The sequence below is a fragment of the Podarcis muralis genome, chromosome 1 (assembly GCF_964188315.1).
Source record: "Podarcis muralis chromosome 1, rPodMur119.hap1.1, whole genome shotgun sequence".
Classification (NCBI taxonomy): domain Eukaryota; kingdom Metazoa; phylum Chordata; class Lepidosauria; order Squamata; family Lacertidae; genus Podarcis; species Podarcis muralis.
The window spans coordinates 92,616,279-92,641,148 of NC_135655.1; the positions used below are offsets into that span (position 1 = coordinate 92,616,279).

Below are 24,870 nucleotides of genomic sequence, written 5' to 3' on the forward strand. Positions count from 1 at the left end.
CCACCATGTGTCTTGGTTTCTAGTCACTAGGCAACTGTAAATTGTTTTTGTCAGAGCAGTGGCTCATCAAGCTCAGTATTGTCTATATAGACTGACCATGGCACTCCAGAGTTCTTTCCCAACCCTGCTTTTATTCCATATAAAATAAGGTATCCAAAGTTTAGGGAAGGGATGATGGCAGTAGGATGGCGAATGAAGTGCGATTGAGGGAGACTATAATTCAGTGCCAGGACACATGTGTTGCATGCAGAAGATACCAACTTCCATTTCTGGAATGTCCGGTTAAAAAGGATAATAATTTCTGCTTGAAACCCAGGACTTCGCTATGCAGCTGCAAATGAAACGTTTTAAGTGTGTTGCAAAGTTCAATATACAAAGGTGGCACTAGATGGCGAAAGTGAGCTATGGTAAATTCAATATATTTTTCAAAACTCTTTTTTTTTTAACACACACATTTTCACTGTGTGTTTTTTATATGTGTGTTGATTCCACCCCAGTCACAGTAGGCAGTGCCAGGAGCTAGATGTTCAAATAACCTGACAGGTGTAATGAAGCTTTCTATGTTCTGCAGAGCTACTTTGAATTGAAAAGTTTGCAGTCCAAAAATTGACTCATTAGTTATAACCAACATACCAGGTTGGGAAAAGCTGCTTTAAGTCTATTTATTCCCTTTCAGCCACCTCTCACTAATTCTTTCTTGCCTCATTTCTCTGTCTCCTCTGTCCATTGAGCCTATCTACCTTACCCTACCTTACCAAACCTCAGGATTTGTGTGAGTTTTAATCCTAGCCCACCTTTTTAATACCCTTGCAAATCTGGACTAAAAGCATTTTAGCAGCTTTCCTTCAACAGCTAGAATATTTATAAGCATTCCATGCCATCACACAGTTCAATAAATCAGAGGATTTGCTACCACAAGCATAATACTGTATCAATTCAGTATAAACTGAAATCCTTACCAAGTGTAAGGGACTGGCATATGAGTTAGAATTTTATTTATTCCAGCAGGCTTTTGGGAATTTGTGATCCACCTTGAGTTCCAGTTCTGGGGGAAAGGGAGGATATAGATAAATAAACTTAATAATCATAAAATAAAGAAGTCTTATTGTGCTGTTCACATTATAGTTACTGTTGTAACGCATAGAGTGCTATTGGCTGAGTTTTGCAAACCCAGCTGCTGTAACCTGCAAGGAGAGCAAATAGAGGACCAAGAAATATGAGTCTCGCTAATTGATTATAAAGCAACATTAAAAAAAAAAATTACATTTCAGTTTTCTAAGACTTTAAAAATAGTATCAGTTGGCAACTTTATCAGCTGCAAGGAGATGGTTACTGGAACTGTCTGATTAAGAAAGGGGTGGCCTTAAATTTTAAACCCTTCTTCTTGCTTCTCATGATTTATAGCCTCTTGCAAGATTCATCATTGCAATAAAATAACAAAAAAGGCTGGAAAATGCTTAGCTTAGTGGACCACAGAAGTTTGTCACTGAGTTATAGCAGTTTCTTTGCTCTGACATCTCTTTGTTGGCTCATCAAAGTCTTTCTGCCAGATGGTAAACAGAATGCCTGCCAGAAATTTTCAAACACTCCCCAGGAAGTTCATCTAAATCACCAGTAAACCATTTGCACTTAAAACAGAGCACAAACCCCGTTGCTCAAATGTGACACAGATAACATTTCTGCCATGTTTACTGTTCCAAGGACAACACCAGATTTCTTTACACTGCCCTTCCCAGTTCCTTCCCATCCACTTAGATGGGTCTACAATTCCTACAGGGGAAGCAAAATATAGGAAACATGAGTCTCATGGACAGAGTTGTCACATGAAATTTGAGGTGCTTCCTGTGCAATCCTATGCATGCCTACTCAGAATAAGCCCCACTGAGTTCAATGGGACTTACTCCTGGGCAAGCACACTTAAGATAGCAGATTTAAGATTCTGAATTTTGGATCCAATGACAGATTCTTTGCTTTTGCTGCATTTTTGTAGACTTGTTGGATACAAGTCGCAATGAGCCCACACCCTCATCTGCCACAGAAGGAGCGTATTTGAGCAATAGTTATCCTTAGTTATGGGGCTTAAGTCAAAAGGGAAAGTTGCCTGCATCCTTCTGGACATGATTGATGTGGATTGGTTATAATGTTACAGCAGGGATGGGGAACTGGTGGACCATCAAGTGTTGTACAACTACAACTCCCATTAGCAATAAACCTTTTGTAGGCAAGATGACTGAAGAACCTTGGGAATGCATGGGATCTCTCTGAGAATCAGGTGTAGGGATAGCGGATTTGCTGCCTGCTGTTGGGGTGCTTCTTTACTTCCAGTGTCCTCTACCTGTGTGTCTGTAAGTAAAACAAATATTACAAACGTGGGAAACTGCAGTCAAATAGAACTCTTAAACTCAGGGCTAGTTAATGCACACAGGGGTTAAGACCACATAAATTGTTTTCTTAGACTCAGTTAGGTCATGCCCCCTCACCTCCAGTGAAGAAGGAAGTGAAGATTCTTTCTTCCTTCTCTTCCCCTATGTGAAGCTGACCAGGCAACATGCCTGGGCTTGACTGCTTCAAGCACAGACCGTGTTCTCAGAAATATTTTTCTGCATTTTGTAAACCCAAGATTTCTACTAGTGTTCTTCTTGCTGCTGCATGGAATAAGGCATTAATCTGAGCTTTGGAGTTTGTAAGTAAAACATTTAAACTTAGTAACTGTGTGGTCTGTTCATTGCAAGAGGAGTAGAGGGGAAATGCTGTAAGTGGCTACAACGGGATATTTAAAAGGTCTATTAACCTATTATTCCCTGTGATTTTAATACTCTGCTGGGGGCTCTCGAGTGTTTTTGGATCCAGCAATCCTTCCAAGTCTTTTATTCATTACCCCACACAGGTGATCTATATCTAATTTCCACCCAATAACAAAGACACCATAAAATTTAAGGGTTCTCGCAGCCAAAGGAAACCAAATGCTGTGTAGCCCTATCCCTGGAAACTCACTGTTTAAGGAAGTGGAGAGGGCTTAACACAAAATATGATACTTGGGTATCAATGGGCTATTTGTCACTGAGATAATAAATCTGTTTGTTCTGAACCACTTCAGAATGCAGGTGGGAGCTTATGTGTTAAAAAGAAATTCCCTCCATACAGAAAATTAGATGCCAGGAGAAACCATTCTAACCTATCCTTCCAGACCTCCTTATTTTTAAATGAAATGTGAGGGATATAATTTTTTAATTCACATGTCACCCTAAGAGTCCTGTTACCTGAAGTGCAGCTCATACATTGACAAAAAGAAAAACCCAAAGATTCCACCATATTAACCCAAACTGCAGTTTGAAATAGTGAGGCCCAGATTCAGGCATTACCACCTCAGCGAGAATCAAGCCTGTGCCCAAGTACAAATGGGTAGACAAGTTAGATCTTGTACTCTTAATACCGGGATGAATGTGAGAACTGTTTGTCTGGCTCCGAGGCCAATCTGCCTGATATACACATGTAGCAAATTCTGCTGATGACAGAGAATGGACTGTACCACTCCAGGTTGTCAGTGAGGGAAAGCCATTTCCAGTGTTCCTACATTCATTCATCTATGAAAACACTGTCAATAAAAGAAAAATATCAAACATATCAGAGAGAAAAATTATTATATTGCCACTCTTGAAGTATTTTCTAGGCTTCGGCCAAAGCACCCCAAAGTCAGTGGGAATTTTTGTTGTTGGTGTCAATGGGTTTTAGAAGAGGCCATGACTTGCTCTTGGATTCACCAATTCAGTATGCAATTTCTCATCTTCCCCCTTTTATTGAAGGATTTTCTTTGTTCACTGATCTGAATAATTTTCTACAAAGTGCTTCAGTAAAATCTTGATCGTAAATCAGCTCATGAGAGCAAACTCTTTTATTAAACTTGAAAGAGAGCCCTAAAGAGGAGAAAATTGGCTTTATAGCTGTAAATGTTTATTGCTTAATCTTCTAATCCCAGAGCAAATGGAGAATATGCGTTCAACATATTTTGTAGTTTAGAATGCTATGCAGCTCCTCCATTACTTTATTTCCAAGGGCCTGAGGTCTGATTAGTTGGGAAAAGGAAAAGATTTATTGTGAAAGTAACAAGCAAAAAGGCGCAGAGAAGAAATACTTTTCCATCACACACCTGCATGCAGGTGTATGTACCAGGGTAGCAGGATTGACCATGAATCCCCATTGCATGTACACACAAGCAAAAATATATTGGCCACCATGTTTTCTCCATACCAGCTTGATGACAGAAGTGTGTAGAATTTTATAATGTATACCAACCAGAGAGTAAGAGAGCCTGTGTGATAGCTGCTATCAGACAGCAGCACCAAGCAGAGCATCTGCCGAAACCAAAAACTGCACAGTATTGCCTTCTCCCCGCAAAGTCACATCTTTAGAGGCAGGGGCTCCTATTGTTCTCTGTTCCATTCCCACTAAACTGACATTCACCTTTGCCTTCTCCCCATTGCTTGCACCAGATATAGAATTGAGGTTTATTGGATTAGACACTAGTGCTGTCTGTTGCCAATGAATACAATGCAATATGCATTTTGCAGGGATAACTGGACTGTCTTCAAAGATAGGAGTTGATTTATTATAAGTTTGCTGTGCTTCACCCCCCCCCCCACACCCAATCATATTTATACTAACATGACTATGTAGATACAATGACTTAAATGTTATGCAGAACAAATCTAATGGATTGTTTTAAATAATTTAATACAGATTAATGACCAGCAGAGGCTTTAACCACTATTTTATAGACACAGAGGTAGCAAAAATGGGGCAAAGGAATGGATTATTCCCCCGGGCATTTTCAGTGCATATTTGTCTTTGAAACAGATTTTCTAAGTGCTGCTTCTGTTGCCATTTCCCCCTCCTGACATGAATTCTCATTAAGACCCTTGGGTTGTGCAAGTTTCCTGTTCAGCGTCTGTGGTTATTTGTGCTGACCAAGTTGTGTCTGAAAAGAACGCCACCCCTTCTCCACAGGCCATAAATAAGTCTTATAATGACTCTCAATTAAGGCTGTTATTAATTTGAACTGTTTCATTTCAGTATCTTTACCGGTAATTTCAAAATGTGTGCCAGTGGAGATTAGAGTACGGTGCAGGGATCGCCAGCAGGCCTGAAGAGATAAATAATTAAACTTTCCTATGAACTCGGAATATCCACTGAGAAAAGAGGCTGAAACACACCATGATAAATTCCTGGGCAGGGACTTATGCAAGAACATGGGGAGTAGGCTCCTCGTGATGTTATTATATCCTGTTATCTTCCCCATATAATGGATGAGGCCTGCCCCAGGTAGCATATCTTGGATGTCATGAAAGGGCAGCCTACTATCAGTTACTTAACTTATTATTGTGTTTTTACTGGCAGAAAGTGGGAGAGGCACTTGTGGGATTTATTTATGTCTCGGGTGATAAAATAACTTGACTTGGTGCCATTTGCTGCTTCATTTCAGGCATCAAAATGTATTGGGTCAGCCTTGGATAGCACTGTAGGCATGTTTATTTTTTGAAAGAATGAGAGCTATGGAAAAGGAAAATAGACTAGTGAATGTGTCTTCATTAAGTATAATTTGTGTTCAGTTATCTTCAGCATTTCGGGCATATCATGGGGATTTGAATGATTGGATGTAAACAGGAGTGGTGTTTCCTTAACATTTCATGATGAATACAAAAAGAAACTGAATGAAGAGCCAAGTTCTTTTCACCCCATAGCTAATCTTTGAAACACTATGTAAGTCTATTCTTTGACAAATTTAAAATGCAATTCTTCTTAATCATGATCATTTGGAGAAAGTTCCACTTGAAACCATTCAGATTGGCATGGTTATGTTTCCCTATGTAAAATAAACAACTCCTTGAAAATATAAAGCTAGCAGAACAGGGAAATAACTGGTCTATAACCCTTCCCTAGTTTGCTAGTTTCCTGCTTGCATGGAATTATTTTCTTGGGGGAACATTTTATATATATATTCTCTCATCCTACAGTCCAAAATGGCCCAGCACTCTCGACCAGCTCATGGGTCTACTATCTCATTCTCTTGCATGTGCAGTAGTTCCAGGCAGGTAAATCCTTTGAAAACAAGCCAAGATTTTCTCCCTTAATATAAGCTATGTGAAAGGTGTTTGGAAATGCAATTACATCCTCAATGTGAAAAAGTGTTCCTCCCATGTGCCTTAAACAGTCTCACCCTGATAAATTTTGAAACCCTTGCTAATGGCCCTTTTGAGGTTAGGCTGATGAGAACCCATCCTCTTGAGCCATAGGCTCTCATAGACCTATCAACCCCTTCATCAGTAGGGTGCAAACTGTGTGCTTCCAAGTAGGAAGCGTATTACATTGAGGAACTAAAAGTAACTGATACAGCAAACAGGAACACTAAGAAGAAGTGTGCTGGCTGAAAATTATTGGATACACATGGACGAATCAACAACACTGGTGCCTTAGCAATCCCAGAAGCATATTTCTTTTAGGGAAAGATGCCTTGCCTATGTGTCATTAGACACAGCTGTCAGATAAATTGAAGACAGGCAAGTACACAAGTAGGGGCAACATATGCATTAGGAGGCACCCTATGGAAAAACTGAGGTTCATTGCATAAATGAATGGATCACTCTTGCTTTTATCTCCTACTGCCGATTATATTTTCTTTCTCGGTGCCAGGCGACACTGTCACATTCCTCAAGATCAGCCTTTCGCAACCTGTGGGTCCCCAGATGTTGTTGAACTACAACTCCCATCACCCCTAGCTAGCAAGGCCAGAGCTCAGGGATGATGAGAGTTGTAGTCCAACATCATCTGGGGACCCACAGGTTGAGAACCGCTGCTCCAGATGATCATGTAGATGCAGTTCTTAATTTTGGGCTCTGGAATCCATGGCCTTGCAGGGGCTCCCTCCATATTCACTCAATTCAAAATATGGCAAGCCAGTCCTGCTGCATTTGGGGCAGCTTTCCTGCTCATTCTGCTGAGAGGGGCTCTGGACCTCTGCCTCAAAGCCCTGCCCTGGCAGCACCACTGTGTGCAGATGCGCAGTGTTGGGTTGTGAAGAAAGACTAGTGCTAAACAATACTGTACATACATGCGATGAGCCAGCAGATATTTCATATGGCCACATCTGTACCTTTTGCACAACCTACTAACAGAAATAGGTTTGCCATCACCCTCATGCGTAGAACCCTACTAGCCTTTCACCATGTGGTTGCGTTTCTGCCTATATAGTTATGCGGAAGAAGTTGCAGTGTGAACTGGCCCTGATGAGATTCTACTATCAATCATGGAACCCACAGTAAACAAACCCATTAATCGGAGCTATTGCCAAATCACACTAGGAACACACCCAAGTATTGCACGTGTAATCTTTAAAAAAAAGAGAGACACATTCAAAAGAATGTTGGTTCTGATTCATACACTTCCCCGAAAGAAAAATCATCACCAGCTGTGCAACAAGATGCACCAAGACCAGTCTAAATGGGGTGGGAGGTGGGATCTTAAGTGCAAAGGCAAATTAGGGTTGGAGGTGGGGAGTACTAACCAGTCTTCCCCAACCTAGTGTCCTCAAGATGTTTTGGACTACAGCTCCAATCATCCCTGGCCATTGGATCATGCTGCTGGGAGTTGTAGTCCCATACAACTTGGGGGACCTATGTTGGGGAAGGCTGGTAGGCTGGTCCATTAGGGCAAGTAAGGGGCTGCCCCACCAAGCTCAGTTAACCAGCTTTCCCTCCTTATTTACAACCAGTCTTGGGGGGGGGGGAGGTGTCAGCTCCCTCTTCCTTCTCAATCTCAGGGTTTCCCCTTGTTGCAGAGAATTCAGCAGGGACAAGGATGGAGACAAAACTAGAATTAGTTGGCTCTGCCTGTCGTTGGCTCTGGCTCCACCTACTATTGGGCTCCCCAACTTCTGCCCCCCCCCAGTCTCAATGGGCACCAGCCACCACTCTATAGACCTCTTATGAATCCAGATAAAACACTGCCACCAAGTTACGAAAACTTTCAGTGAGAGGTTATTGCTAGCTTGGTTCATCATGTGATTCCCCCCCCCCCATCTGTTTTGGAAGGCAAGCTTTTGCATAGGAGCCCAGCTTCTTAATTAGTGAAAATCAGGGCAAGAAACTTGCTAAAACTACTATTAGAACTTTGTGTCCCTGAACCATTAGCTTGTAGTTTAACTGCCACATCACTCATCTTACCCCTAATTAAACCCAGATGAATGCTTTCAATGTTAATACTCAGATAATTTAATAAAGCTGCACAGGCAGTAAAGTAACAATAAGCTTCTACAAAAAGCTTTCCAGATGTTGCAGAGGCAAATGCAAAGCATCAAAATAAAAACTTTTTAAAAAAAAAAGTTTGGGAAAGCAAAACTTGGAACGAACTATAAACTAATTAAATATGAGGATGAGGTCTCCAAGAATAAATTGAAGACATAAGGGTTTGGTGGTAGCCAATAATGATTGTACTAGTCAACGTCTGTCTGTCTGTCTGTCTGTCTGTCTGTCTCTCTCTCTCTCTCTCTCTCTCTCTCTCTCTCTCTCTCTCTCTCTCTCACACACACACACACACACACACACACACACACACATCAGAATTCACCAATCATAGGATTACTGTCTCTTTTGTAATGCAAAATTTCATTTTATGCATCAGGAAATGGGATGGGAGATTTATTGCTGGTTGCCAGAAACTAGAGAACAATAAAGGGTCAAATCGGAATATTGGTATAAAATATTCTTTGGAAGAACATCATGATAATCAGAACCAGATATCTAGGTCTGCTTTTCAGCTTCTGAAACAGCATCCACTGACTCTTGGCTATAACAAATTTGCTGAGTACTGAATCTAACGAAATTGCTCTGCCTCATTCCAAAGAATTGGGGAGCTTTGCAAGCTTCTAGTAGCAAGGGTTAGGAACCCTGATGGCCACAGGATTTCACCTGTGGATGAGATTAAGTTTAATAGTGTTTTCCTTGACCCTCACTGAAACTGACTTGGGAGGCAGGCCCTTGTTCTGTACTGTCTTGATCTTTGAATCAAGCATGTTGCCTTAATTTGCTATTCTGCTACTTTTGGTCTTCTCCATCTGTCAGAGCTGTGCCAGATAGGTCAACACAAATGTTTGTGGGAGAGAAGGCCTTTTCTGTGTGATCAGCAAAAATGTGTCCCAATCACATTTTGGCCCTTCTTGATCCCTCCCTCCTAGTCTTGTTCATGTGAAAAGGTAATGTCAGAGCGGTTCTGAGAGCATCACACATGGGCCGTCCCTGGACCACAGCACCATATGTACAAGATAGTTATGCTCAGCCCATTTCGAGTGTACAGAACTTACTGGGTTCTGCTTCCTTTGGAAGGAGGTCAGTGGCAGGCTTATGGCATTTTGTAATATGTGAGTTCATTTACAGATATGAAGGTTGATTATAGTTAAAGACACAGCTTAAATACTTCAAAAGACAGCCAAAGTCTACATCAGATCACCAGATCATCAAATCACCAGGGGCTTAATTTCCTCTAATACTCTGAATTCAAACTGCATTTCCTATTGTTTCTCTTCACACACAAGACATCTAGATTACATCATCAAGGGGGAGGAGGTCTGCTTTTGCCCGATTCATAAGACACAAGGAGGATTGTCTGATAATTAGTTTCTATGGAAACACATCACCTGAATACCCAGGACTATTAACAGCCTCCTCTGTCAAGACTCTGGCACATATTGCCTTAAAACAACTCATGGCGATAGTCCTATTCACCAAAAAGAAAAGAAAAGAAAAACCTTACAGCAAAACCCATTGCAGCATATTGCCCTTTGAGTGCTCAGTGGATACAATATCCCCATAACAGAAGTGCAACCTTGAGAGAATATGAAGTTTGCTATAAGCATGTTCCTATGCATTAACATCGGGACACGGGTGGCGCTGTGGGTTAAACCACAGAGCCTAGGACTTGCCAATCAGAAGGTCGGCGGTTCGAATCCCTGCAACGGGTGAGCTCCCATTGCTCGGTCCCTGCTCCTGCCAACCTAGCAGTTCAAAAGCACCTCAAAGTGCAAGTAGATAAATACGTACCACTCTGGCGGGAAGGTAAACGGTGTTTCCGTGCGCTGCTCTGGTTTGCCAGAAGCGGCTTACTCATGCTGGCCACATGACCTGGAAGGTGTACGCCAGCTCCCTCGGCCAATAAAGCGAGATGAGTGCCGCTACTCCAGAGTCGGTCACGACTGGACCTAATGGTCAGGGGTCCCTTTATGCATTAACATAAACGTATGCAGAAACACCCAGAAAGCTTGTGACTGTGCATGTTAGTGCGTGGATGTGTGAATGCAAGACACAGAATTAATGAGTGCACTTTTAATGAGGCCTAAAGGGAAACAGAGTATGGTCAATGTTTGCTACAGAAAGAGAATCCCCTTATCCCATACAGCAAACACACACACACACACACACACACACACACACACACACACACACGGCTCAGCTATACAGCTGCAAATAAAACGTTTTAAGTGTGTTGTCAAGTGCATTATACAAATGTGACACTAGATTGCAATGGTGAGCTATGGCAAATTCAATATATTTTTCAGAACGTTTTTGAAAAAAACATTTTCACAACATTTTTTATGTGTATCTAGATTCCACCAAACACACACATTCACATGGTGCTTGCAATATGTGAAACCTGTGCATTCTCTCCCCGTGGATGACGGTATCATAGTACTGTATGTCAATTAATGACCCATGTGTGAACTCAGAATCAGCAGATGAGACATATATACAAAATTGTTCATTCAAATAACTAAAGATGCTCCTTTTGTTTGATTTCTTTTTATTCACAGCACATGATGGCCAAGGAGGGCGGAATGTGAAGAGCAATTTATGTAAGTGGTGTAATAACACGTACCCAGTCTGTAAAGATCAGGAGTGCTACAGCAACTGTGATCTGAGCTCCTATTGTGAAAAGTCAGAGGAAATCTGTGTGTCTATATGGTAAGCAGGCAAAGAGCACCAACCCTCATTAAGCACATCCCTAATGGGCGATGAAACAAACTGTCAATGAAATCAAATGCACAGATAATATTAAAATATGGGTAAAAGGAAATATAAACATTATAAGCAGGGCTTTTTTTAAAGCCGTAACTCACCAGAACTCAGTTCTGGTACCTCTCAGGTGGGTTCTGGCACCTCTGTTAATAAAAACATTTACATATTAAATGTAAAATAAAGTGCAAGAACATAGTTACGGAAAGATCCACACCTAGCAGTTACATTTTCCAACTGCTGCACATTATATCTTGAGGATTCTACTAAGTACAAAGTCACAGTTGGGGACAAGCAATTGACATTTTTAATTTATATGGGAGTTCATCTGATAGGAATGAAAGTGTTGTCCTGTACCTTTCCTCCCCGCCCCCCTTTAAATGTGGGAGTTTTGATCCTGTCTATTTTGGACTTTCCAAGGATGGAAAAACCTTACATTTCCAGGTTCAAGACAACACTATGACGAGGAGGCTGCCATGTGGACACCACTACATCAATGGGGAGGCAGGCAGGTGCAAATCTGTGTTTTGATCCAGTGTGAATAAGCCCAAAGACAACTTTTGGATACACTTCCAGTTGGCATCGGGAAATATGAACAGCCTTGGGCAGCATTCACCTAATGAGCCCCATCAGCAGAAGCCCTGTGCAAGGACCTCCAGTTGTGCAACAAGACTCCCCCCCCAAATGGTCAGGAGAACCCCCAGAACAGTATGCGGGGTGAGGAGAGGAAGGGATCTGGCAAGCCGCAGAACATTTGTAACAGGCAATGGTGAATTCCACCCCTTGTACAAAGCACTACGTAGGCTACTGTGTCAAGGTACATTTATAGAATCATAGAGTTGGAAGGGACCCAAGGGTCATCTAGTCCAACCCCCTGCAATGCAGGAATATCAGTTAAAGCATCCATGGCAGATGGCCATCCAACCTCCGCTTAAAATCCTGCAAGGAAGGAGAGTCCACAGCCTCCTGAGGGAGACTGTTCCACCGTCAAACAGCTCTTACTGTCAGAGAGGGATGCGGGTGGCGCTGTGGACTAAGCCACTGAGCCTCTTGGGCTTGCCAATCAGATGGTTAGCGGTTCAAATCCCCATGACGGGGTGAGCTCCCATTGCTCTGTCCCAGCTCCTGCCATCCTAGCCGTTTGAAAGGACACCAGTGCAAGTAGATAAATAGGTACCGCTGTGGTGGGAAGGTAAACGGGGTTTCCATGCACTCTGGTTTCCATCAGGGTGCCCCGTTGCACCAGTAGTGGTTTAATCATGCTGGCCACATGACCTAGAAAGCTTTCTGCAGACAAACACCAGTTCCCTTGGCCTGAAGTGAGAAGTCACCTTGGACTGGACTTAACCGTCCAGGGATCCTCTACCTTTTTACCTTTACCTTACTGTCAGAAAGGTTTTCTGTATGTTTAGTTGGAATCTCCTTTCTTGTAACTTGAAACTATGTTCAGGACTGATTTATTATTTGTTTATGAACAAGTACATAAATGTTGGCTTACATTATTCTACCTTCACAGTGATCATTTTTCCGATTAATTATGCATTTCAGGAAACAAGACAACGAGAGCATTAGAGTGAGTACTCTTTGTCACAATCCGCAGCTTCCCGTGGAAAATGTCATGGTTCCCAAGTACAACACATCCCAGTGTGTTATGGTCCGTCAGCACAATGAGGAGGGGATATTTTACATCTGTGGCTGTGTGAATGAACAGGAATGCAATGACAAACTCATTTTTGAAAAGCACACCAATGGTGAGTATTCTTCCTGGTTTGAGTCCACCTTTCCCCATCTTAGAGGAGATTATTTTTATTGAGACTGTTGGCAGTGGCAGACTTTGGGCTTTAAAATTTCAGTGGCACTCTCACCATCTGTTGTTTGTCATTGTTGCGATGCCCCCGGTGTTGCACCCAGTGTAGGCAAACTGACTGTGCTCCCCTAAATCCGCCTCTGCCGTTGGGTTGCGTGTGTTAAATCCTTTCTCCCCCACCTTCATTCCCAATCATTCTTGCCCCTGCTGCAATTGGGGTGAAAGGGAGGAGGAGAGGACTGATATAAAGGCAATGTTATTTGGGTTGAAATGATTGAGTCAATTCATAGAGAGGAGAAAAAAATGACTCAAGCACAATGTAGAAAATGGCTAGACTGAACAATCTAACCTTGCGGATTACAGTGGTACCTTGGTAGTTGAACGGCTTGGCTCCCAAACAAATCAGCATCTGAACGCTACAAACCTGGAAGTGAGTGTTCCTGTTTGCGAACGTTTTTCGGAAGCCAGACGTCCAACACAACTTCCGCAGCTTCCGATTGAGTGCAGGAAGCTCCTGCAGCCAATCAGAAGCCACACCTTGGTTTTTGCACCATTTTGGGAGTCAAACGGATTCTCTTGAATTTAGAGAACCAAGGTACCACTGTAGTAACACAGTTGGCCATTTCCACCTGGAGAAATGATGCGGCTATTCAACTGAATTTTAAGAAGCTTGACTTTCTGAGCTCTGAAGGGGTGGGGAGGGAAGCTGGACAGAACATGAGAGGGGGATGTTTTGTTCACAACATTATAGATTCCCCAGAAAAAGTGAGAGAATGCAGTGTAAATATTCCACAGTAAATGCTCAGTGTGAAAGTGGCCTATGTTGCAAGGCAGGGAAGGAGTTCTGCCTAAGGTCTTGTTGACTGTCAAAGTAGATCAGTTACAGTAACTGACCATTAAAGTAGACCAGTAGTAGCCAACAAGGTGACCTCTAGATGCTGCTAGACTTGTGGGCCTTAGCCAGCGCAGCTGATGGCCAGGGAAGATGGGAATTGCAGTCCAATAACATTGGAAGGGCAGCATACTGGCAACCCATGGTGGATTGATGGTTTGACTCCGTAGGCATATGTTCAAGCCAGTATTATTTTAGACTTGTAAGCTAAGCCATCGCTTTCAGTGTTGACCTTATCAGATGTTAGTTTTGCGAGGAATGGGATCTGTTTCCTGCTTATACAGTCTAAAAACAGAGATGGCCCAACCACAGCTCCCCACCTCCCAAACATTCCATTGAAAGTTTGCCTGTCAGGCAAAAACATAAAACACCAGGCTGGGTCATGTGTGGGAAGGAACAAAATGTAGCAGGGAGATGCCTCTCCCCATCCCTCCTGCCCTAATTGTGGGTCTGCTTAGTTTGGATCAAACTGTGGTAAAGTTTGATGCAGTTTTTGAGCTGTGAAACTGAAACTTGAGTTTATCCAATGTGCAATGATTACGTAGCCTGCTTTAGGAAGAAAATCACCCCTTAAGTCACATTATCAGCTTCAGAATCTATAGCTGAATTATAAATGGTGCTCCAGAAAATTCCACAGGCATGATGGGCAGACTATTTATTTTAATGCAACATTTAATGCAAATAGTTATTTATATGTCATGTGATATTACATATAAAAATCAAGGTTAGAACTGTTGCATCTTAATTGCATGGAAAAACAAGTAAAAAAGCAACAGAAGCAACAACAAACCGTAGTTGGGAGCAAGAGAGGAATAGAATCTCAGTTGAATATGTAGGAATTTCGCATTCTGTGCTTGTGTCATTGCACACAGTTGATACTGTTCGCTCTGGTCTGGCTCACACATAACACTAAGCCAAACCATGGCTAAGTGTGAATGTGCAAGTGTTCAGGTAGCAACAGAAAAAAACACAGCCACTTCACTGTTCCCTCAGTCCTCCTGCAGCCATGCTACCTTGAGTTAAGCAATGGTTCAACATGTTAAATCTGTCCAGGGAGAGAAACTTGAGCATGGGTTTGGACATAACATTAAGCCAAATCATACCTTACCTTACAGCAGGAGGACTGGAATGAGACAGACTTGATTTTTACTGTAAAAACACATACTTATTGAGGCTTAGCCATGGTTTGGGCTTGACTGTTCTCTCAACAAGGAATATATGAGCAACCAATTTACTGGATAAAGCTATTGTCCACTTTCTTTTTTCAACACAGACCAAGTCCACATAACATAAAACGGAACTGTTTGACAGGAAAAGTATACTAACAACACGTGGCCGTCAGTGGTCATCACTTCCAGGTTTTGCCAGTATTGTGTGAGGGCAGCCCTCAAATGAATTATCATTTTAGTTATCAGTAAGTTACACTGCTGATTATGATTACATCTTATGGCAGCCAGTGCCAAGGTCAAATGGACAGTGCAGTGGCGGCGACAAAAAACATTGCTTTTCATTATAGACCAGGGGTAGGCAACCTAAGGCCCATGGGCCAGATACTTTCTCAATCTGGCCCACTGACAGTCCAGGAATCAGTGTGTTTTTACATGAGTAGAATGTGTCCTTTTATTTAAAATGTACCTCTGGGTTATTTGTAGGGCCTGCCTGGTGTTTTTACATGAGTAGAATGTGTGCTTTTATTTAAAATGCATCTCTAGGTTATTTGTGGGGCATAGGAATTTGTTCATTCCCCCCCCCCCCAAAAAAAATATAGTCCGCCCCCCCACATGGTCTGAGGGACGGTGGACCGGCCCATGGCTGAAAAAGGTTGCTGACCCCTGTTATAGACAGTGCATTTTTCCTGGAGGGGACGCAGGAGTACACATACCCCCTAAACATTTTGTGAATCTTTGTACTTTTGTCCATTTACTGTATTTCTTTTTCTCGATTTGAACTATAAAATGGTGGTTTTCTTGAGTCAAAATGAGAGTACCCCTAAAAAAAATTTAAGGAAAGAAAGCACTGATTATAGATATACTGTGTGTGAAGTTTTACCTCGGGCCCTTTAGAGTTAGCAGTATGCAAAGAAACTCATATTTTCTTGGCTTCCCTGGATCATTTAAAGCAGTGGCACATTATTGTTTGGGGTTCAGCAAGGAGCATACCATATTCATTATATGCCATTTATCCTCCTACACCCTTTTGAGAGCAGACAAGGACCACAGGAAGGTGGCCAAGGCTATATTATAACTCTAAATCTACCTAATAGAGATTATATTGCTCGATTCAGAATATATCCATTGAGGAATATTTAGATGCCCTCAACATTTCTTGTTTCATTTGACCGTGAGGTAGGTTTTTTGCTTTCTTCCAGAACCAATTCGTTTCTGGCAGAGAAAGCAGTGGGAGGCACAGAGAAATATGAGGCGATGGTTTTCCTTTTCTTTACATTTCAGCATTTGTTTTCATAGAAAACAACTGCCTGCCTGATAATTCTTCAGGCTCATTTAATGATCCCTGCTACAAGCTGATGACTTTGCAGCCCGGGAGGCAACATACTTAAGCAGCTGATGGGAATTATGTACACAGTTATTACTTCAGGGTTTGCACATAAGAGAAGTCCTGGAAAATCCTCTGAAAACCATTCTGCTTTCCACTGGATTTCACAGCCTTTAGCGATGTAGCCATACCCATCAGGTAAATCCATTAGAGAAGCAGGAGATAGCCAGGCTTCGCGCTTTCCAAAACAAACTCAAATTATATCATTTGAGGTTGATCCTGTGGTTTGAACTCAATGCCTATTTTAGAAACATTCACAGCTTAGCAGAAGTTAGCTGTGGCAGATTTTTATTTTTTTGTAAACTGCCAAGTAAAACAGCCAAACGCTTTGAGTTTCTTTTTCCAGCATCTGAGCTGTAGGCTGCACCCACTGAGGTCATGCAGCAAAGGCTTTTTGCTTAGGGGACGGCTCTTGAACTTCTCTTCCTCACTATTATACTTGGCCAAGAATCCTTTCAAAGATTTTATTTGAATTTCATGAGCAGCAGTGAGGAACTGCACCTATCTCTTTGCAACGGGGAGAAGAGATCATATCTCATATCTTGCCTGTTTTGAAAACAACTCCCCTGGCTCCCAGCAGGTTTCCAAGTTCAGCTGAAAGTGCCAGTATTAACTCTTAAAGCCACACAGTTTATCTCCCTAATATCTGATGGGCCATCTTCTCCCATATCAATCTGCCCATCCACTGAGGTCGCTGTCTGAGGCCTTCCTTAAGCTGGTCCCACCATCTGAAGTGTGGTGGGCAGTGACCAAAAAGAGCCTTTTAAATGTAGATCCTCAGCTTTGGGGTGCCAACCTTCCTACTTAGACCCAGTTAGCACCCTTATTACTCTCATTTGGCTGACAGGCAAAATCATTTATGCTTTCAGATTTTAAAGAACCTTTAGCATCAATGGTAGCTTTCTTTTTCGTAAACTTAAAATAGTTTCCATTTTTACTAGCTACAGTATCTGAATGAACTGTTCCCATTTTAGTTCATTGTGTTAGTTTGTATGCTTTCTTTTATGAGTTTCATTTTTTTTAAATGACAACACCTTTAAGCATGTGTACAAATGCACGCACATGGACCCTACTTACGGTTTATTCAAGGATGCAGTCAGGGAGTATCCCTTAGGTGGATCTCAACATGCAGAAACGTTGCAATGTAAACTCAGCAGTAAAGCTTGTTTCATTGCAAATACCCCCAGCTAATGGGGCAGCAGCAGGTTCACATTACAACCAGCAGGTGGCAGCAAAGAGTCTGCAGCATCTGCGAATCAGAGGCGCAAGTACTGTAAGGTGCTATAGTTGCAAGTGCGGTTTACAAACATCCCCATCCTAGTAGTGATTTCAGCCACCGGGAACTGCAGAACAGGATCTTTCCCACAAAGATTAGCCAGCCTGTTCTTCAAGCGTTCGGCATGGTTATAATGTAGCTCTTACAGACCTGGCCTAATAGCAATCAATCTGCTCCGTAATCTTCACTTCATAAGGAAAGAAGTGCCCAGTCTTGGTCTCTTTCCTGACCAGAGCTGCACTTCCAGGGCCACTCGGCTGCAGTGTGAAACAGGTTCTTACTTACTGAGTGTGGCCGGGGGGAGAGGGAGCATCTATGGCAGCTCCACCCAGCAGGCTCCTTTCACAGTGATGCATTTTGTGCTTCTTATGAGTGCATTAACCCACCACTGGGTGCTTTCTGTTTTTCCCCCTACAGAGATTTACCTGTTTAGGTGCCTCTGGGAAATTCAGAGGTCTCAGCAGAACTGCACCTAGCTGCTCCATGATAAAATTAAAAAAATCTGTGAGTTAAAAGGGGGGGGGAGGGAGTGGAAGGAGTCTTGGGCGTCAGACCCTCTGGACCACGCTCCCACACTGCCGCTGGACGGACTGCTTTGATTTAGCATCCCTTCCTTAGATTAATCTGATCATTGATAGCAGGGCCATTTAAATTTTCAAAAGACCTGGAGCAAAGGAGTTACCAGCATTTTCCACCCTTGGTCTCTTGGGTTTATGATCTAAGAGCTGAGTTTTTGTAAAGACTATTCATTTTAGTCGGCAAGAAAGATTTGGCTCTGTCATCTTGAGTGCACATGAAGCTGCTTATACCGTCGTCAGATCTACAGTACATATATACTAATTAACAGCACACCTCAAAAGTCTCCGGCATGTGCTTTACCCAATGAGTTGGGGCTCCTTCCCAGATCAGATCTCCTGACTATGTCTGAGAACAAAACAACTAACTTACCAAATTGTAAATTGTGGGGGAAATTTGCCTGTTTCCTAAATGCGTGGTAAAGTGCTGCGATACAGATGACTGTGGCTGACTTGGTTGTAATCTTTGAGTGGCTGCTGCTCTGCCGATAGTTGCTGAGAATAAAATGCAAAACAGAGGGGGACCTGATACACCATCTTTAGCTCCTAGGAGGAAAGGTGGGATATACATCTAATAATAAACAAATAAATAATAAATTAACATTTGCCACGTGTTAGACTGCATGGCTGTTTTTTCCAAAATCGCACTACCTCTGGTTACGTACTTAATTCGTTCTGGAGGTCCGTTCTTAACCTGAAACTGTTCTTAACCTGAAGCACCACTTTAGCTAATGGGGCCTCCTGCTGCTGCTGCACCGCCGGAGCCCGATTTCTGTTCTCATCCTGAAGCAAAGTTCTTAACCCGAGGTAATATTTCTGGGTTAGCGGAATCTGTAACCTGAAGCATATGTAACCTGAAGCATATGTAACCCGAGGTACCACTGTATATATTAAAGAAAACAGACAACCAAGCAAACCCATGGTAGAAAATGTTAGCACTTGAAATGTTGAGCCCTAGGATATAGGAGAAGGTACGGAGGAAGCTGCCTTATTCTGAGTCAAACCATTGGTCCATCTAGCTGAGTATTGTCTGCACTGAGTGGCAGCAGCTCTCCAGGGTTTTTAGACAGGGAACATTTCCAGCTCTACCTGGAGTAGTTGGGGGTTGCGCTGTGATTCTTCCCCACAAGTTATTAGTTTTATGTTCATTCTTCACTAAGAAAAGCTGTTCATGTTGACTAACTGGCCTATGCAGAGATGTTCTTGCTGTATATTATTTTTCGCTTTCCTTTCGCCATAGGATACTCCATGCTACAAAGCAAAGAAATAATTCCCGTGGCAGCAATCAGCCTGTTGCCCCCACTGCTGGTTGCCATCATGATAACGGTGACGTTCTATCTCTGCCGAACCCACAGGCAGAGGAGGAGAGCCAAGGAGTGGCCCCAGAAACAAGTCCAGCACCGCCCACTGCCTGAACCCAGCAGAGCCACCAGCTACGACGAGATACTATCTGTCAAGATTGACCACCGTGTCGCCTTGAGCACAGCCTGCGCCAACAACATCAACCACAACACCGAATTGTTGCCTATTGAGCTAGATGAGCGAGTCGGGAAAGGGCAGTTTGCAGAAGTCTGGAGAGCAAAGCTGAAGCATGCCTCTTCGGAGCAGTATGAGACGGTGGCAGTGAAGATTTTCCCGTGCGAGGACTATGCTTCCTGGAAAAACGAAAGCCAGATCTTCAGCGATGCCAACCTCAAGCATGACAGCATCCTTCAGTTCCTCACGGCGGAGGAGAGGCACTCTGGACTCCAGAAAGAATACTGGCTCATCACGGCCTACCACAGCCAGGGAAACCTCAAGGATTATTTGTCCAGGAATGTTCTGAGCTGGAGGGACTTGCAGAAGATGGCTGGCTCCCTAGTGAGTGGTGTGGCTCACTTGCATAGCGACTACACTGCCTGTGGCAGTCCAAAGATCCCCATCGCCCACCGGGACATCAAAAGCACCAACATCCTCATTAAGAACGAACAGGAATGTGTGCTCTGTGATTTTGGGATTGCTCTGAGGCTGGATCCAGCCTTAAGTGTGGAAGATTTTGCAAACAGCGGACAGGTGAGTGCTGTAGAATGAAACCAGCAGAGCAATCCATTCTGCTTGATGGAAAGTAGAAAGATCTTAGCCTCCTTCATACGCTAGCCATGCAAAGAGTTCTGCGCACTGTGCAAGGGGCAGTGGGGGCTGTGCCACTGGCCCCACCCCAAAACATCATTTGATTTACCAATCCCAGTTTCCATGTGTTGAGCATGGACATTTGCATAGTGGAAGCCTGCATTATATAGGTTTACCATGTGATCTAGAACCCTGCGTGAATGGGGATCCAGGTCACATGAAAGCCTGCTGCATCTGTAGAGCATGACGCTCATAAGCTTCCCCTGGACGGCCTGTTCAGTATGTAAATCTTGGGGTGGGGCCAGAAGTGCTGCTTGCTGCCTTTTCCATGGATGGAGGGCCCTTCTACGTGTGAAGGGGGTCCTTCAGAATGGCAAATATAACCCACAATAGTGGGCAGCAGGCAGTATGAAAAAGCTCTGAAAAGGCAACGCAGCTAGGGAATTTGCTGCAGGCATTCGGCATGTTCCATAAACAAACATGCAACTATGATTTAAGAGAGCGCCCTGCTTGTTGGTACACAATTGGCTTGGAATCACCTTTGATGCTGAATGACAAATAGCTACTGTGTTCCGGGTTCTAGAGGGTATCTTGTTTTTGGCAGCTAGTTTGTAATCAAAGGCTGGGGCTACTTGATCTTCCAAGCTCTTTTTGCATTCAAAATCTAACACCACTGAAATACTCAATGTCTTTCCCCTTGTGGTGGAGAAGCGGCAGGGAGAGGAGTGATTTGAGCAGAAAGCTGCCCACTGGACAGTGGAGTGGTACTTTCCTCCATTCAAACTCACAGCTGCCCACAGCACCTTTTGGTTTGAATGAGACAAACAGAAAACCCAGGAAAGAAGCTCTCAATTATTGTCACATCTAATTTGGACCTTGGTTCCCATCCCAGTAAGGGCTGGTAAGTTTAGAGAAGATTTTACGGTCACCATCAAGTTCTTAAGTTTCAAGTGTACGTTATACTTGGACCCTATACTTGGACAAAAACCTAGAGATAAAGGGGTGGAGCAACTCTGGAGCACAAAATGTCCAGTCTGTATCACAGATCTTCTAATGCATTGCAGCCTCCTTTTAACTTGGAATCAATACGACTTCTCTCCTCCACCCCTTCTAACATCTACTCAATTTATGGTCAGGTGGGCACTGCCAGATATATGGCTCCTGAAGTTTTGGAATCTCGAGTGAATCTCGAAGATCTGGAGTCCTTCAAACAAATGGATGTTTATTCCATGGCTCTGGTTTTATGGGAGATTGCCTCCAGGTGTGACGCCATAGGAGGTAAGTCTATACCAGCAGAGCCCCACTTTACAGGTCTACTGGGCAAAACAAATATGGCTGTTCCAACAAGAAGTTGCCAGAGGGAGGTGGGAGCAAACCTTAGTGCAGAGAAGCTAACCTATGGCCACCCCACCCTAGACGTTGATGAACTAAAACTCCCAATATCTCTATGACTGCCAGTCATGTAGGCAGAGGCTGATGAAAGCTGTAGTTCAGCAAACATCTGGAGGGCTACAGGTTAGCCATTCCTGCCTTAGCAGAAGGATGCATTTCTCAGATAGAAGGAGGGCATCTCTTGCAAAAATGGGTCTCAGTTAGCAAGGCCAGGAAAGGCTCCTGGCCTCAGGACTCAAAAAGCCACACTGCCCATAAGCCAAGGCAAATAATCCTAGAATAGATGGGCAAATGACCTATCTCAATAGCATGGGGATTTGTGTGGCTCCAGTGGAGATTGCATTGCCTCTCCACTAGGAAATGATTGTATCATTTTATTATGTTAAAAGAGGCGACACTAAGAGCCTGCTAAAATGAAAGAAAATACAAAGAAGATTGAAGGAAGCATTGGAGTGCAAATGGCCACTAAAGGAACCCACATTTCATCAGCAGTAACAAAAATTCATTAACGGGGATTAATTTATTGCTTTAGCATTTCCCGCTACACAATCAGGCTTTGAACTGGTAGCAGCAATGCTAACCTGTCCCGCTAATTCAAAGCGATTTGGGCTTGTGCTGATTCTAATTCTCATGAGATGCAAGTCCAGACGCTAACATGTGGAACAGTCTACAAGGGCAGTGTATGTGAAATCTATGGGCAAATGTGCAAACAGGATGGTGGGGATGGGGAGCTATACATCACTGGTGCAATATGGATTCGGGTTCATTTATCTGTCATTACATTTATATCCCACCTTTTGTCCAAGGAACTCAAGGTGGCATGCAAAGTTTTCCCCCTTTCCACTTTTATCCTCAAAACAAACCTCAGGTTAGGCTGAAAGGCAGTGACTGGCCCAAGGTCACCCTGTGAGCTTCATGCCTGAGTGGGGATTGGACTCCTGGTCTCCCAGGTCCACCACCCTAACCACTGCAACAAGCAACAAATACTTAGTGGCCTCTGCTGTGTCCTACAACATGGTCCATTAAGGAAGTACCTGCTGTACATCCACCTCCCCCCCTGCAACTCCACATCTCAAACACAACCCGGTTTGGCTGTGGGTGCTACTACTTTTAAGAGTTTACAGGTTTTAAAACAAACTGTGGGCATCAACCAGCAAATACCATGCTGCCAATACTAAATGAAGCAATCTTCTTTTCTGAAACATACAGTGGCATTTCGACAAATCTTTCAATGTGCTGCCTGAATTTAAAAGTGTCCCCTGTTAACAGAGCTTAGCAGCCAGGTTGTGATCAATGAACAGTTCTTCACCAGGTACAGCTGCAAGCCGCCACTAGAGGTAGTTTTATTATCCATTTCCTGGTGAATGTTCTCGGTGGCACCACAGCACTGCCCCGACAAGTACATGGTCAATGTGTATCTCAATTGCACACACATCTAACTAACATCAACGCTGCTTCCTTGCAGAGGTGAAGAACTATGAGCTACCATTTGGCTCAAAGGTCCGGGAGCAACCCTGCATGGAGGTTATGAGAGATGTTGTATTGCATGGTCGAGGGCGTCCAGAGATACCTGGCAATTGGCTGGTGCATCAGGCAAGTACAAAAAAAGGAAGGTAAAATTTATGGCTTTGCCACGAGACCACCTTCTTTTGCCTACTCCTCCTCTTGAACTGTTTCCATTCAAGCTTATAACTGAGAACTGGTGCCCGAGTTTGTTTTCTTCTTCCCTCCTCATCCGTTTTCGTTTCTTTTCTTTTTCGATCGTAAGCCTGAGGGTAGGGGCAGTCTTATTTGTTATTGATCTCATGTAAGCTGCTCTGGTCTAAACCACAGAGCCTAGGGCTTGCCGATTGGAAGGTCGGCGGTTCAAATACCCGCAACAGGGTGAGCTCCTGTTGCTCGGTCCCTGCTCCTGCCAACCTAGAACAGTGTTTCCCAACCTTGGGCCTCCAGCTGTTTTTAGACTACAACTCCCATCATCCCTAGCTAGCAAGACCAGTGGTCAGGGATGATGGGAATTGTAGTTCAAAAACAGCTGGAGGCCCAAGGTTGGGAAACACTGACCTAGAAGTTCGAAAACACATCAAAGTGCAAGTAGATAAATAGGTACCGCTCCGGCGGGAAGGGAAACGTCGTTTCCGTGCGCTGCTCTGGTTCGCCAGAAGTGGCTTAGTTATGCTGGCCACATGACCCGGAAAAACTGTCTGTGGACAAACGTCAGCTCCCTCGGCCTGTAAAGCGAGATGAGCGCTGCAACCCCAGAGTCGTCCGCGACTGGACCTAACGGTCAGGGGTCCCTTTACCTTTTAAGCTGCTGTGGAAGCCTTTTCCTCTGAAGAGCAGGGCAAAAATACTTTAAATAAATATTTATGGTCAGCAGACCTAGAGGTGTGTGGCTACACAAACAAGATTTGCAGAAAACGTGAAGCCCCCTCCCCCCCCTAAAACACTGCCCCTCCCTCCCAGGTTTCTGAGGCAAAATGGAGACTTTGGGGAAAACTGAAATTAACATACTTACTTTCTTATCAAACCTAATATGTTTTAACATAAAATGCATCCTAACTTGGCATAGTACAATTTTATATTTGGCATATTTCTGAAATGCAGAGAGTTGGCCTCTGTATGTTTACTCATAACTAGTACTGATTCTGTTTGGTGGGACTCTCAAAGTACCTATGATTACAGTCTCAGAAGAATAAATGCTTTACGTTTTGTACAAGCACCGTTGCAAATGCACCCAGTATCGAAGAGCGCAAGCTGTCATCTGCTACCGTATGCTGCCTTGTACATTTTCTCATCTTAGTTTTTTTGCAATTTGAAGAGGAAAAAATAAAAGCTAAAAGAAGAAATCAATAACTTTGTATTAAACAAAGTGAAGTGTGCTCGGTGGACAAAAATGGCCTCATATAGCCACAGTCCCTCTCATGAACAGTCCTCTTCTCCTCTTAAGGCGTTGTCCTGAGAGATGGGACCCCCCCCCCCACTTTCCATTATAACACTGCCCAAGACCCTTCCAGTCAATTTTTAGTTGCCCCAGCAAAGATGGCGCTGGCTCTGGCAGGACTTGCACATAAGCTAACTGGACAAATGAGGCAGGACAGAACCTTCTGTTTCCCCTGCCTGGTCAGCTCTATTGGGCTAGTAAAGCAGATCATCTGCTTCATCTGTTTGATTGGCTTCCCATACTGGCTGCGGAGGAAGTGTCTTCA

At 43.4% G+C, this 24,870-nt stretch overlaps 1 protein-coding gene across 5 annotated transcripts in view; it reads left to right on the top strand.

Annotated features, from left to right (window-relative positions):
- The window catches only part of LOC114604090 (TGF-beta receptor type-2-like), a 38,891-nt gene that overhangs the window by 11,028 nt on the left and 2,993 nt on the right, over positions 1-24,870 (top strand). For 2 of the 5 annotated variants that reach the window (XM_077935092.1, XM_028743896.2), the window contains exons 2-6: positions 10,856-11,006; positions 12,606-12,808; positions 19,401-20,212; positions 21,406-21,547; positions 23,127-23,254. In XM_077935092.1, coding sequence (XP_077791218.1) covers positions 12,676-12,808; positions 19,401-20,212; positions 21,406-21,547; positions 23,127-23,254 — 1,215 coding nt within the window. In that variant the 5' untranslated portion in view covers positions 10,856-11,006; positions 12,606-12,675. The remainder of the gene's footprint in view (positions 1-10,855; positions 11,007-12,605; positions 12,809-19,400; positions 20,213-21,405; positions 21,548-23,126; positions 23,255-24,870) is intronic. The other 3 variants (XM_077935084.1, XM_077935085.1, XM_077935102.1) reach the window with 2 other exon arrangements.